The sequence below is a fragment of the Musa acuminata genome, chromosome BXJ2-4, assembly GCF_036884655.1.
Source record: "Musa acuminata AAA Group cultivar baxijiao chromosome BXJ2-4, Cavendish_Baxijiao_AAA, whole genome shotgun sequence".
In the NCBI taxonomy this organism is placed as follows: Eukaryota; Viridiplantae; Streptophyta; class Magnoliopsida; order Zingiberales; family Musaceae; genus Musa; species Musa acuminata.
This window is the reverse complement of record NC_088341.1, coordinates 43,564,797-43,578,010: the sequence shown is the minus strand read 5'-3', so window position 1 is coordinate 43,578,010 and position 13,214 is coordinate 43,564,797. Positions and strand designations below refer to the sequence as shown.

At 41.2% G+C, this 13,214-nt stretch overlaps 3 protein-coding genes across 3 annotated transcripts; all 3 read right to left on the bottom strand.

Annotated features, from left to right (window-relative positions):
- Positions 1–516: 516 nt before the first annotated feature.
- Positions 517–2,289, bottom strand: LOC103982633 (phenolic glucoside malonyltransferase 2-like). Its single transcript, XM_009399617.3, has one exon. The coding sequence runs from the start codon at positions 2,272–2,274 to the stop codon at positions 835–837; it is 1,440 nt and encodes a 479-aa protein (XP_009397892.3). The 5' UTR covers positions 2,275–2,289; the 3' UTR covers positions 517–834.
- A 4,373-nt stretch (positions 2,290–6,662) lies between these two features.
- LOC135609244 (phenolic glucoside malonyltransferase 1-like) lies at positions 6,663–8,274 on the bottom strand. The gene has a single exon (XM_065102350.1). It carries the CDS (start codon positions 8,162–8,164, stop codon positions 6,800–6,802), a length of 1,365 nt encoding a protein of 454 aa, XP_064958422.1. The 5' UTR covers positions 8,165–8,274; the 3' UTR covers positions 6,663–6,799.
- Positions 8,275–12,179: 3,905 nt separating this feature from the next.
- On the bottom strand, positions 12,180–12,872 carry LOC103983400 (anthocyanin 5-aromatic acyltransferase-like). Its single transcript, XM_009400616.2, has one exon. It carries the CDS (start codon positions 12,870–12,872, stop codon positions 12,180–12,182), a length of 693 nt encoding a protein of 230 aa, XP_009398891.2.
- Positions 12,873–13,214: the final 342 nt, after the last annotated feature.

Sequence of the window (13,214 nt, the reverse complement as noted above, 5' to 3'; positions counted from 1 at the left end):
GGTGTCGGGTCTATTACGACTCGAGCAGTCACGTCTTTGTAGACTTGCTCTTATTAAGCTGGTCAGTTAAGCTCAATTAAGGTCGCAGCTTAAAGAGGATCTTGCTTTTTAAGTTGATTGAATTCCCGGTGAAGTCTTTCACTGACTTAGACACAGAGAACCATAATTGCGTGTCCTATTATATCAGGCCGGCCTATCAGTAATTACATAATCCGATATTTTTGGAATGATCAATTAATCTGGTTAGCATTTTCTCAATAGAAATGGTTGGAATTTGAGCCAAATACTTAGAAAGTAGTTGGGCCGTGCAAAAACGATCAAGAATACATGCTTAAGCACAAAAAAATGATAATTTAATGAAATTGAAATAATTAAGAAGTAAACGTATATTATGGTCAATAAATTATAAGAGTAATTTAGATTCGTATCGTTGCAGTTGCAGTAGTTGGACCACGCATAATAATTCTAAAAAGTTTTTTTAGGACTCAATCATGATCAATTTATAATTCGACAGTAAGTCCAAATCCGTGACCAATTAAATAACTACTGAATATAGTCACTTTCAAGATCCATCAGAAGAAATCCTTTACCCTATAGAAAAGAAGATGCTATTTTTTGAAAGCTACGGACTTACCGTCGCGGGAGCCGCATTGATGTTAATATGGACTCTTACCTTGTCCTTCCCCATAAAGGAAAAAAAAATTCACTTGTTCGTCTGAGACAATACATGGCTTGCTGCCTTAATCCTGCAATACGAACGACGGACGGTAGTTGCAGTGTCGCAGGCCCTTGAAGCCACCGTAGATGACCTTCTCAGGCATGCCGCTTGCATGATTAAAGATTCAACAAGCTACTGACGAAGTAAGAGAGAAAGCCATCCATCTCGTGCTTCGGCAGTGCCAGTCCCACCTCGATGCCGCCCTTCTCCCCTCTGCTCTCCGTCAGCGACAGTGCCCCCGTCCTCTCAATCGACACCAGCTCTACCTTGCGCGGCCGTCCCCACCCGAAGTCGATGTCGTATATCCCCAGCTTCGGCGACCCGGCGACAGTCAGGGCTTTCTTTGCCGCGTAGTCGTGGACGTCCCTGATCCAGTTCTCCGCCCCGCTGAACGCCCCCTCCTCCAGGCTCTTGATCACCTTCCAGATCGCGTCCGCGGCGGCCGCCGCTCCGTCTTCGCCGACGAGTTCGCTCCTCTCGGCCTCGACGCGGCAGATACCTAGGCAATTCCCAAAGTAATTGGCTGGAATGGGCGGATTCGTCCGTGCCCGGCAGCCGGTCACGAAGCCGAAATGCTCCTTCTTCCTGTTCGTGTCGCCTCGCGCTCGGACCAGGCCGGCCCACACGAGGCCGCAGGCCAACGCGTACGGCGACGTCTGGGCCGACGCCTTCCTCTTGCACGTCGCCCGTCGTCTCAGCTTATCTAGGGTGTCTCGGCTGAAAGCGAAAGTGGCCAGCTTCACATCAGGGACGCCGGTGAGGTCCCAGGCATTGAGACTTGGATCTCCTCTGAGCGATTGCAGATCCTTTACGAAGATGCTTTGCAGCCCTGCTGGGTCGTGGACGACGCTACGGTCGAGAAACGGGAGCAGCCCTGTCGAAATTGCCGGAAGCTCCCCAAGCCGATGTATCGACGACCACAGTTTCATCAAGTTGGTGTAGCTAGAGCCATCGGCGACGGCGTGGTGAACGGTGGTCCCGATGGCGACGCCGGCGTCAGCGAACATGGTGACTTGGACTGCAAACACGGGCTGCCTTCCGCTGGAGGCGGTCAGCGGTGGCACCAGAGGATGGAACCTCGCCATGTCCCGCGCATGGTCTCCTGAGAGCTCGTAGAAGTCGTCTCGACTGGCGGCTACCGTGAGGGGAACGAAGTCAGATTGAGAGCAAAGGAGCTCGGGATTTTGCACCTCGGAGTCTCGTGTAAGGCTCCCGGCGAGAGGGTAGTAGTAACTGAGGGCGAGAGCTAAGGAGTGCTTCAGTTTAGGGAGCTCGGTCTCGAGGTTGGTCGACTCGTAGAAGAGGAGGCGTTGCACCGGGTGGAAGCAATAGAAGACGAGGTCGAAGAAGGTCGAGGGAAGGGAGCACGGCAGGGTGGCCGAGCTCGGATGAGATGAAACCCGCCACTGCTCCAACACCTTAAGCTTATGGTGGGATGGTGCCATGCTCAACTCTACCTGGCGCAGGCTGCAATAGTATATCTGATATAATATGTGGGCGTAGGTGGTAGGTAACTGGCTTCCATCTTGGAAGGGGATAGGTGGGTCGTGCTTCATTTATTGAAGGGAATAACCAACTGCGATCGCATCATCATAAGAGAGACATGAGAATAGCGTGAAGTTTGTGCAAGAGATAAACAAATATTTTTTAATTTACAAATAAAAGCTTTTTTTTATTAAAGATAAATAACATTCTTCTTGAAATGAAAACAAATATCAATGTGTTTGAATCTTCCTTAGAATCCAACGAACTCCCATTTAGGAGACACCAGGAAGGTTTCCCTTAGAAATTTCCAAGCCTTGGATCCCAGTTGAAATGTAGTACAGAACCTTTTAGTCTACTTTGTTACTATCAAAGGACCAAAAGAGTCTCTTGTTGCGGGAAACTTTCACCGAGGTTCGTTCTCATATGATTTGTATGGCTCACGGTGAATGAACTTTACACAGGCAAGTATCAGTGTTATACTTGATAAGCAGTCCTTCCCCTGTGGTCTTCCAAGTATGTCTATGTTATACTTGATATTCTACTTCCAGGTAATTGCTCTCCGAACCATGCTGTCTCTCTTTGTGTTGTCAATCCTTGATTCCTCGAGGCGTACAGCAGTGTCTTGTAGTTCTCAATCCTTGATTCCTCAAGGCGTGCAGCAGTGTCTTGCAGTTCATCACGTTTTATGTTTGCTGTCCTCATCAATGCCTGTGCCAATTATGTGAAGACACTGTAGGGAATTTTAGGAGATAGTGTGATGGGTGTTGATTGGGTTTTCTTACATGTTCTACCCATGGTGCTATGTCTTTTTTTCTTTGCTATTTTAGGTGTTGAAAAGTAGACCTAATCAAGATTTCAGTTCGGTGAAAAAAATGAAATCGAAACTATATCGATTTTAGATGATTCCAGTTCTCGTTCTGGTTGTGGTTTTGTATTGGATTCATCATTTTTTTATTTTTTTTATTTCAATCAATTCGAAATCAAATCAAATCGAATCGAATCTAAAGATCCCTTTGGTTCGGATTCGATTTGAAATCATAAAATTTATCGATTTTGATTCTAATTTTGATGTCTCTCAAATAATTTGATAAGGTTCTGCCGATGGATCGTCGGTGGACATTTTAAGGTCTGTCATTAATGTTTATTAGACGGCAGTCGAAGAAGATGGAGACTTGTGGTGGTTGCAGGGAGGAGGACAGGGCATGCCAGCGAACCTATGAGAGTGAAGGGAACAACACTATGAGATCATAGTCTCACGAGTCTTGTCCTGAGAGAAGTTGGATTGTGGTGGTGCATAAGATTGGACAGGTAAAACTATTTTGAGTTAAGAACTGAACTTTACTCACCCCATCGGACCAGTAGATCTATTAGACTGGATGACGACAACTCGACTGGTCATTTGTTTTCAGTGTGGAAACCTTTTGATCTTATAAACAGCTTATTAGCATAGAATGGGTCGTACCTTTTGTCAGACATCACGCAATTTAGAATGAGTAATACATATGGTGATGTGGTTAGTGCGTTGCTGTCTCCATGGAGTGGCCCCTCTCGCCTCTTATTTATTAGTGTCAGGCATCATCATAATCGACAAATTTTCCTTTTTATATGCCATCGTGCTCTTCCATCGTCATGCTTTTCTATTAGAACATCCAAATTGTATTTTCTTTTGCTTAACATGCTACAACGTGTGGAGGATTTCTTTATTTCTCAGTGCTGCAGATTTTTTCCATCTGTCCTACTGCAATCATGCACTGCTATTTTAGTTCGTCACAAACTAAAATAGAAGAATTTGTCCATTGTCATAGTTACTTTTGACTCAACTTTACATTTAAAGTTTGGGTTCAAATCAAGATATGTAGTATCGTACTGTACTGGTGTTTCGAGATAGGCTCTGTATTATATGGTACCGACGTACCGAGCGATACACCAGGACGTACCGAATGATACATAAGGATTTACCGAACTTATTTCTGTTGATGTAGCACTGTAGTATTGTTACAGTGTACCACTGTATCACTGTTAATGCTGTATTACCGTAACACTGTAGCACGGTCCATCTGGTAATGAACGGTCCGCGTCCCGGTATTTCATCGGACTATCGCCCGTACCGAGCGGTACCATTCGAAATTACATACCATGGTTCAAACCTTGATAGAGCAATTTAATTTTTTAAATTGAAATTAAATCGATGATTTTAGTTTCGAAACAAAAAATGAAGATTCCGAAATTAAAATCAAAACTTTTTGAATTTGGTTTGGTTCTGAAACCACGATGACGATTTATTGGTTTCAAATTAAATCAGAATCAGCTTTGATCGGTTCGATTTCGATTCCTGATTTAAAATAAAAAATAAAAAATCAATAATTTTGATTCTAAATCGATTAAATATAAAATAAAAAATAAAACATAAGTTGAATCTATAATATAGTTGTTAGAACTTTAGATTTAAGTTTGGGTTCAAATCTCGATAGAGCATTTTATTTTTTTAATTAAAATCAATAATTCAAATCAGAAACCGACAATAATGATTCCGAAATCAAATCTATAACCTTCGGGATTTGGTTTGGATCAGTTTACACTGTATAAACGAATCTTAGCTTCATAGGATTGGTGATGATATAAGATTTCGATTGTCCATCCAATGTGGGAGATCAAACATCGAGTTCAAAATTAATTGTAATGGGTAGTATAATGAGGGTGGAAGGACATGCCATAAATCGGAAGAAAAAGGTGTGGGCCAGCCGGACATTCATTAGTGGAGGCTATCGGCCCGAAATGATTCCGAGCATTAAACTATTGCCCGCAAAAATGATGAACAGATGACCACCATGGGAGATATGCTCACATGTTTTAGAGCCACTCGATTTAGCTATCTTACCTATGCAATTGAGTGGGTAGCAGCAGTGGGAGCTGCTGAGTTCCACGGCCTTCCTGACGCGTGGATCAGACACATTATTCTTGTCGTTGTTGGGCGATCCAATGGACCACGCTGAGGTACGTGTGCTCGAGGAACATCACCTTTGATTTTGCATTACCGTAGCTCGGTGCCGGATCCAATCCACGAGACAGGGACAGGACATCGCCTTTGAGTCTATTTTTGAGTTGTCCTAAGTTGTGGTATCGGCGGACTGAATGATTTGGGCTTTGGGTCGACGTGTTGCGAGAAATGCATACTAAGCTTATCCGATAATATTTAAATTATTTTTAATTTAAAATTTAATTAAGTATTGAATCTATAAGATGTGAGGATCAGTCAAAACATCTCTTGACGATATAAATAGCACGATTGTTGGATTGAGGTTGTAGCTAACATTGGAAACCTTATATGTATTGTTCGATTATAAAGAGGGTCATCGAGGGATATAAAGTAATGATTTATCGATTCAATTTATTTGTTGATATTATATGGCCGAACGCATAGAGCTAAATCGATCTCTTTATTGGTGTCATGTTGTTTATCTCGTAAGTTCTGACCTTACATGACATATGGTAAATGAAGTCTAAATATCTCTCGATGGAGATGACATGTCGGTTAAGTAACGATCGAATAATGATGATATGTTGACAACTACCCATGTATTATATTTTCCTTATCAAAATCCATGCCATATAATACGTAGAGATTTAAATGAAAAAAAAAGAAAATTTATCGGAGTCGACCCATCAGAGAACCTTTCTATGCTTAATTTTAGTTAGGTCGGTTTGAAACTCTATTAGTTAGTCTGCCAACCTATAAAAAAGCAAGTGATCTCTACCAACAAAAATAAGGAGAAAAGTTGCTCCGCAAAAGTGATGGACACGCAGACTCAATTGACATCTAACATCAAATCAAACTTTCTGATATATCCGTATCGTATCCTCCCCTCTCTACTAACGAGTCATCGATATGGATGAGCAGAGGATCGTGCTTTAGGGTGAAACTTTGTCTTCACAAGCATTTTCGTGCGAATGAAACTAAAGTATATGATGCAAGTTCAAATAAGAAATGAGTATTACACAAACAAATACTTATATCTAAAAACCACGAAAGAGGAGTAAATAAAATATTCTAATTCATGGGTTGCTATGGTATCATCTTAAATGACTGAATTGGGTGATCAATTATCCGAATGAACACAATATCTACTTAGTAGCCAATACGGAATACACGATAATTGTTCGAGAAAGGATGAAGGTGGTGTTATGAGGTAAGATGGAAAACATCTTTATTTTAGAAAGATTAAGATGGGCCGTTCCCAACTACGAATTTTGAATCACAGAGTACTGAAAATACGTTGAAGCATAGAGAAGACGAGTGGAAGATAGATCTTCATGTTGATTTTGGTTCATGTCATCTTTGTGTTGCCTCGTGTGAGGTATATGTTTGCATGGGCTTCCACTCTACATGCATGAACCTATGGATATTTTCTCTCACTACACATCCATGTCCACACCACACTGATCACATTAAAATTACAGATTGTATTTAAGACGAGCAATAGCAGCTATGTATTAGATCATCCAATTTGCACTAAGCTTAAACAAAGATCACAAGTAGTACTTGGTGTGAGGATTCTACAACACTTGATCCATTATTCTCAGATAGAAATGGGTTGCTCATTCCAACAGTTTGAGGCCACTAGAGAAATGAGCCTTCAGCTTATCCATTTCGAGCTCTGGTAGCACGAAACCAATCTCCACCCCTCCCTCTTCTTCTCTGCTCTCCGCCACTGACATAGCTCCTGTCCTCACGATGGAGATGACCTCCACCTTCTTCGGCTTTCCCCAACCGAAGTCCACCTCGTAGACTCTGAGCTTGGGTGACCCCGCAACACTAAGTGCTTGCTCAGATGCGACTGATTTGTACTTCTCCGGCAACTCCTCCGCTCCTTCCAATGGTCCATCTATGAATCCTTGTACGACTTTGCTGATGGCTATGGCTGCCGCTGCAACCCCGTCTTCTCCCGTAAGCTCGCCTGCCTTCATCTCGACGAAGCAGGCCACGAGGCAGTTCCCGAAGTACGTTGCGGGCACCGGCGGTCGCAGCCTTGCCTTGCAGTCAGCGGCAAATGCGAAGTGGGCGATCCTGCCGTCGGCGAATGCCCGTGTTTTGACCAGGCAAACCCACGCGTAAGCATAGGTCACCACGGTGGTGGAGCAGCGGAGGGAAGCGCCGCCCTCCTCGGCTTTGGCTTTGGCCGTGGAGGAAGCGAGCTCCTTCAACCTCCCGATGTGATCCCCCTTAAGAGTGAAGGAGCTGATGACGGCGCCTGGTGGGACCGCCTGGTTCATCAGCGGCTCCGTAACCGGGCGGTCGGTGGCCAGGCTCTTGAAGAAGATGGGATACAGGCCCTTCGGATCTGAAATCAAGCTCCGGTCGAGGACGGGCGGCGCCGGCCCTAGCCGTCCGGGTCGGGCACATGCAGAGGCCCAGGACGACAGGAAGCGCACGGAGCTCGAGCCGTCGCAGGCGGCGTGGTGTACTGTTACACCGACGGCGATGCCTCGGCCCGGGAACACGGTCACCTGCAACGCCAGCAGTCGCATACCGTGGTTATCGTCGTCGGGCTGCGGCAGCTGCGGAACCAAGGGAAGTAGCCTGATCAGTTCACGTGGATGGCTACCGGAGATGTCGTCGAAGTCATCATCGTGCTCCGCTAGAGTGAACGTGACCGAGTCGCCGTCGGCGTAGTGTATTTCGTACTTGTCGACGCTGCCGGGCGAGCGGCGGATCTTGCCGGCGAGAGGGTAGAAGTGCTGGAGAGCGAGTGAGAGGGAGGACTTGAGGCTGGGGACGACGGAGTCTATGAATTGCGAGGTGGAGACGGGGAAGGCATAGAAGAAGACTCGTTCCACCGATCCAGCGTACAACCACCCTATGTCAAAGAAGGTGAGCGGCAAAGTGGACTCCGCCACTGCTCCGGGCGGTGGAGACACTCGACATATCTCGAGGACATTGAGCTCCGGTGGCGATGACATCATGGTGGCAGGCAGCCTCTGGGTGTGGTCGATGTTGCTTCTTGCTTGCCTCTCGGACACACACTTTAAATGGAGGAAAATAACATCTAAACCAAAAGAAAAATATATACAAGAGAAAGTTAGTAGTTCAGTATTTTTTTTTTATTTATATAAATTATATCTCAAAAACTGAGATATATAATATATTTATAGAAAACTTAAATCCTAATTATCAATCAGAATTTTTGACATCCTTATCCATCTTATTATTTCATCTCATATCTCAACACATAAACACCATTAGATTAAGTTATATTGACATTTAAATTTTTTTATTTACTATCATTTATTTTATGCTCATAATATTATGTTTTTTGTCATTCAATCATTTATTTACTATCATTTATTTTATGCTCATAATAGAAAAATTCTGAGTGAAATATTTTTTTTAAATTTTTTTAATCCTATTAATTCATATGAGATTTCGAAAAATTAATCTTTATGAACGGACGGTGACATGACATTCCAAACCTTCTCATCACATGCGACAACCGAGAAGCCACGGCAGGGCGTTAGTCAAAACAGCAGTCGAGCACATGGCCGTCCTACATCTTGCGTCACTGACTCTTCTCAGATACACGTCGTTGACATGGACTCGCTGCATGAGTCGTCTCTCACCATTCTCTATATTTTCAGGTGAGGCGACATTTTATTGTATTTATTTCTGAGAAAAATGAATTTTGGACGTCTTTTTCTTGGCTCATAGATAAACATGGCTTTGGGTGAATCAACCAAATTGTACTTTCGAGCGTTGCTTCGTGTTTCGATGCTCTCTATGTCACAACAAAGGTAACAAACACTAGAGGTTAAGATAGTGAGCTCATAAGGACAATTAATATGATATCATATTAAATAATTTATTATTTGAACATGAGACTTGTCATTTAGTACATTAATATACTAATCAATTTAGATGTGACATAATAATTTACATCACAATAAAAAACGACTTAAACAAAGAAAAAAAACGATTCATGTCACGTCATAACGAAGGACCCAAGAAAAGTCTTAAGATGGCATTATGTATCAATCAATTGTAAATAATGTATTCTTGGATGGAGACGGCAACGAAGCATACGAGGTGTAATTAAAAGACACTGTATTCGAGATGGGAAGGTTTTATCGGGTTTTATACATCAGAAAGGGAGAGAATTTTTTGAAATGGAAAGAGAATTTTTGATCAATAAATAAAAAATACTTTTTTATCTACTTACAAGGAAAAAAAATCTATAAAAAAATAAATACATGAAATATCTCTATTAAATTAACTCATACTTAAGCATAAAATTCTTGTGTCACATAAACATGAAGTACTCTCCTTTTATCCCTTTTTAGATTTATCGAAGAATAGCATAAGAGTATTAATAATCTCTAAATTAGATCCTTAATTCAAACTTATCAAAATATTTAATTTTAATTAATAATCTTTAAATTAATTATGACTTTTAAAATATTTACCTACGCACTAATAGTAGTCTTTTTTATCGGACAATTCATGGAAAGGTCCTCTCAATGCTCTAACTTCCGCACTGGATATGGATCGAACTGTCTCACGATGTTCTGAACCCAGCTCACGTACCACTCATCTTCTTGCACTCAAAAATGGTAAAAAAGAATTACTAGTAGAACTTATTAATTCTGTGAGTAAAAATTATTATATAAAATTTTTATCAGAATAATGATTTTGAGATGAAAAATTAATCCTATGACTAAACACACAAAAAAAAAAAAAAAGAGGATAAGACCAAAAAGCTTATCTCGTCAGCCTTACAAAAAAACAAAAAAGTTAACCTGCACAGCTCGTATGCTCGTTAGATGATTTAAGATGCATATGCTTTGTAACTACGTATTCTAAGGTATTACCGGTTCTTCGATCGCCATAAGCAGTTCCATACCAGGTGGCTCCCGCCGACGACCGGCCCTCGATAGCAGAAGAGGAGAAGTTTGATCGCTTGGGGTTGAAGCGATTGCAAGGGCTGAAGAGGGAAGACAAAGCAAGCAAAGCAATGAACGTGTGTGCATGCGCTTAGAGGAAGTCGATGGCGAGGCCGAGAGGGGCGTCCGGATCTTGGGTGGAGGATACGCTGTCAAGATTCAAAGTATATCTGATAGAAGATTCTAGATTCTAGATTATTTATTATTTTATTTTATTTAAATAAAATTGGTTAGATAATAAAAAGTTTCTTGATTTAAATTATTATTTTATATCTATAAATAGATGATATTTATATGTATAGATCCATTCAAATCTAAGTATTTAGGCACATACGGCTCAAGTTCAAAACTAGTTCAAAAATCTTGTAAAATATTTTTTATTTTTGAAAATTTTAATATAACTTTTTCTCTATTTTCGTTTTGATTTGTTCTTCTTTTATTTGGTTTGATCTTAGGCTAATAATATATTATTGCTATTATTTTATAAATGATTGCTCTTGTACGTGATCTTTTCTCTTCTTCACATGATATCATAACCACAAAGATGATAAATTATATTTCAAGATCTTTTTAGTGAATAAGATAATATATTTTTTTTATAAATTATAATAGTCGAGTCGGTGGATTTAATATTAAACTTTTCAATAGAGATTTTAAAGCTGCATGGTGATATTTTTCTCCGGCTTGAAATGAAAGTCTTAGGGGAGATTAATATTTTTCTTAGTTTAATACAAATAAAATTATTTAAAAGTTTGAAAGTAACGAAAGAAGGCTCTACTTAGGTACAAATATAAAGCTAAGTTATAACGGTGATAAAGTTCTTTATGATAATCAATGTTTTCATGTTTTTCTTAGTCGTCACATCTACTTAACAATTATAAGATCAGATATTTTATTTTTCAATTGGTCTTATAAGTCATTTTATGTAATCTATAAAGAAGTCACATCTTATTGTAGAAAAGATACTTTTAAAATATATGAATTTTATTCTTAATTTGGGACTATTTAATAAGATGGACATATATAGAGATGCTGATATGAGAGATGATTTGAATAATCATAGATCCATTTCTTGCTATGCCTTTTTATATGGTTTTGTTTGTATCTTAAGAAACAGTCATTAATCTTCTTTTTCTACGATCAAAGTAAAATACAAGGCTTCCTCACTTGTTGTTTAAGAATACATATGATTAAGGCATTTGATCGATAACGTTTAGTATCAAATTAACAAAACAACTATTTTATAGTGTGATAAACAAGGTGTCTTAAAATTAATTGTAAATCCAATTTATCATGAAAGAACCAAGCATATTAAAATTAAATATTATTTTATTCAAAATTTTATACTTTAAAGAGCCATGAGGTCATGTTATGGATATCTTTAAGGAAGCTCCCTCCAAATGATCATTTAAAGATCTTCCAAATAAGTTAGGACTTATCTTTAGAATTATATTTTAATGAGTAATAATATTTAAAGTATATATTTTAAAAGATTTTAGATTATTATCTTTTATCTTATTCTTTAATAAGTTGATTATATAAAATTTTAGAAATAATAATTTCTTAATTTAAAATTATTTTATATTTATAAATAGATGTCATTTATATATATACATCCATCCAAGTCTTAAGTGTTTAGATTTACATGACACAAATCTAAGAGTAGTTCAAGATTTTATAATTTTTTTTGAGAAATTCGCTATAACTTTTTTTTAAAATTTTTATCTTGATTTTTTTCTATTTAATTGGATTTTTTGACTTATATATATATATATATATATATATATATATATATATATTATCATTCGAGAAAGGATTATAGTTGCATGTCATACATCCCTTTCGCTATAACGACCCCACTGCTGCCCTATGCATCATTGAATAGACCGCAACGACCCCACTGCTGTCCTATACTAAACTCTAAACGGACCGCATCAAGCAATCGTCATACGGTCTCTACGATCACATCCATCTTTTATTGGCATCGCACCGCAGTGACCATTCCTTGAAGCTCTCGTCACAAAATATCTTGATTGGGAAAGGATCAACCCAGGAGAAGTGAGTCCCAAATGCAATGCCCTCGTTCTTGGGCAACACAAATCCGATCTCTACCCTGTCTTCTTCTCCCACCGGGCTCTTTGCCCCGGTGGTCCTGATGGAGGTCCATCTCTACCTTCTGTGGCCTCCCCCACCCGAAATCAACCCCGTACACCTTCAACTTTGGCGATCCTGCCACGCTCATGGCTCGATTCGCCAGCACATACGACATTTTCTCCAACCACCTCTCCGCGCCGTCGAACAACCCCTCTTTTAGCCGCTCGATGGTCCTCCCGGTGGCCTCACAGGCCGCCAGGAACCCGTCGTCGTCTCCTCCGGCGGTATCGCCCGACCCCACCTCCACGTAGCACGAACCGACGCAGCTCCCGAAGTACCCCGCGTGTAGCGGAAGACTCAGCCGTCCCCTGCAGTCGACGGCGAATGCCAAGTGCGCAGTCTTGTCACGGTCAACGCCCTGCGCTGGGACCAGGCACGGCCACACGTAGGCGTACGAGACGACGATCGTGGAGCAATGGAACGACTCGGTCTTGCCTTCCTCGATCTTGGCCACCACCAGTTGCTTTAGCCTTTTGATCTGGTCTCGGCCGAGGACGAAGGAGATGCAGATCCATGGCCACGACCGGCCTGGCGTCGGTCTCGAGCTTCCCAGCTTGGGAACCAAGAACAGGAGCCTCGCCATGTCGCGCCCGTGGCCGCCGCAGAGGTCGTACAAGACGGCGCCGTCTTACTCCGCCACGGCGTAGGGGACCGAGTCGCCGTTGAGGTACCGCCGCCGCCCGTCATCGATAGAAGACGTACTAATCAATTCTACTGTCTCAACAACCGAGTTTTATATATCATCACTACATCACATCGATTTCTACGAAAGTATCAATGCGTTACCTGTAGCAGGCTGCAACATTTGAAGCTCACCAACCACCTCATCTGTCGCCTATTAAAACGTGGCATCACACCGCGAGGCAACTCACTTTTGCCAATAACACAATAAATCCAAGCCGCACGTTCGTTGGACCACTCAATG

Excerpts from the sequence above, each read along its gene's own strand:
- LOC103982633 (XM_009399617.3), bottom strand. The coding sequence starts at position 2,274 with ATGAAGCACGACCCACCTATCCCCTTCCAAGATGGAAGCCAGTTACCT.
- LOC135609244 (XM_065102350.1), bottom strand. The coding sequence starts at position 8,164 with ATGATGTCATCGCCACCGGAGCTCAATGTCCTCGAGATATGTCGAGTG.
- LOC103983400 (XM_009400616.2), bottom strand. The coding sequence starts at position 12,872 with ATGGCGAGGCTCCTGTTCTTGGTTCCCAAGCTGGGAAGCTCGAGACCG.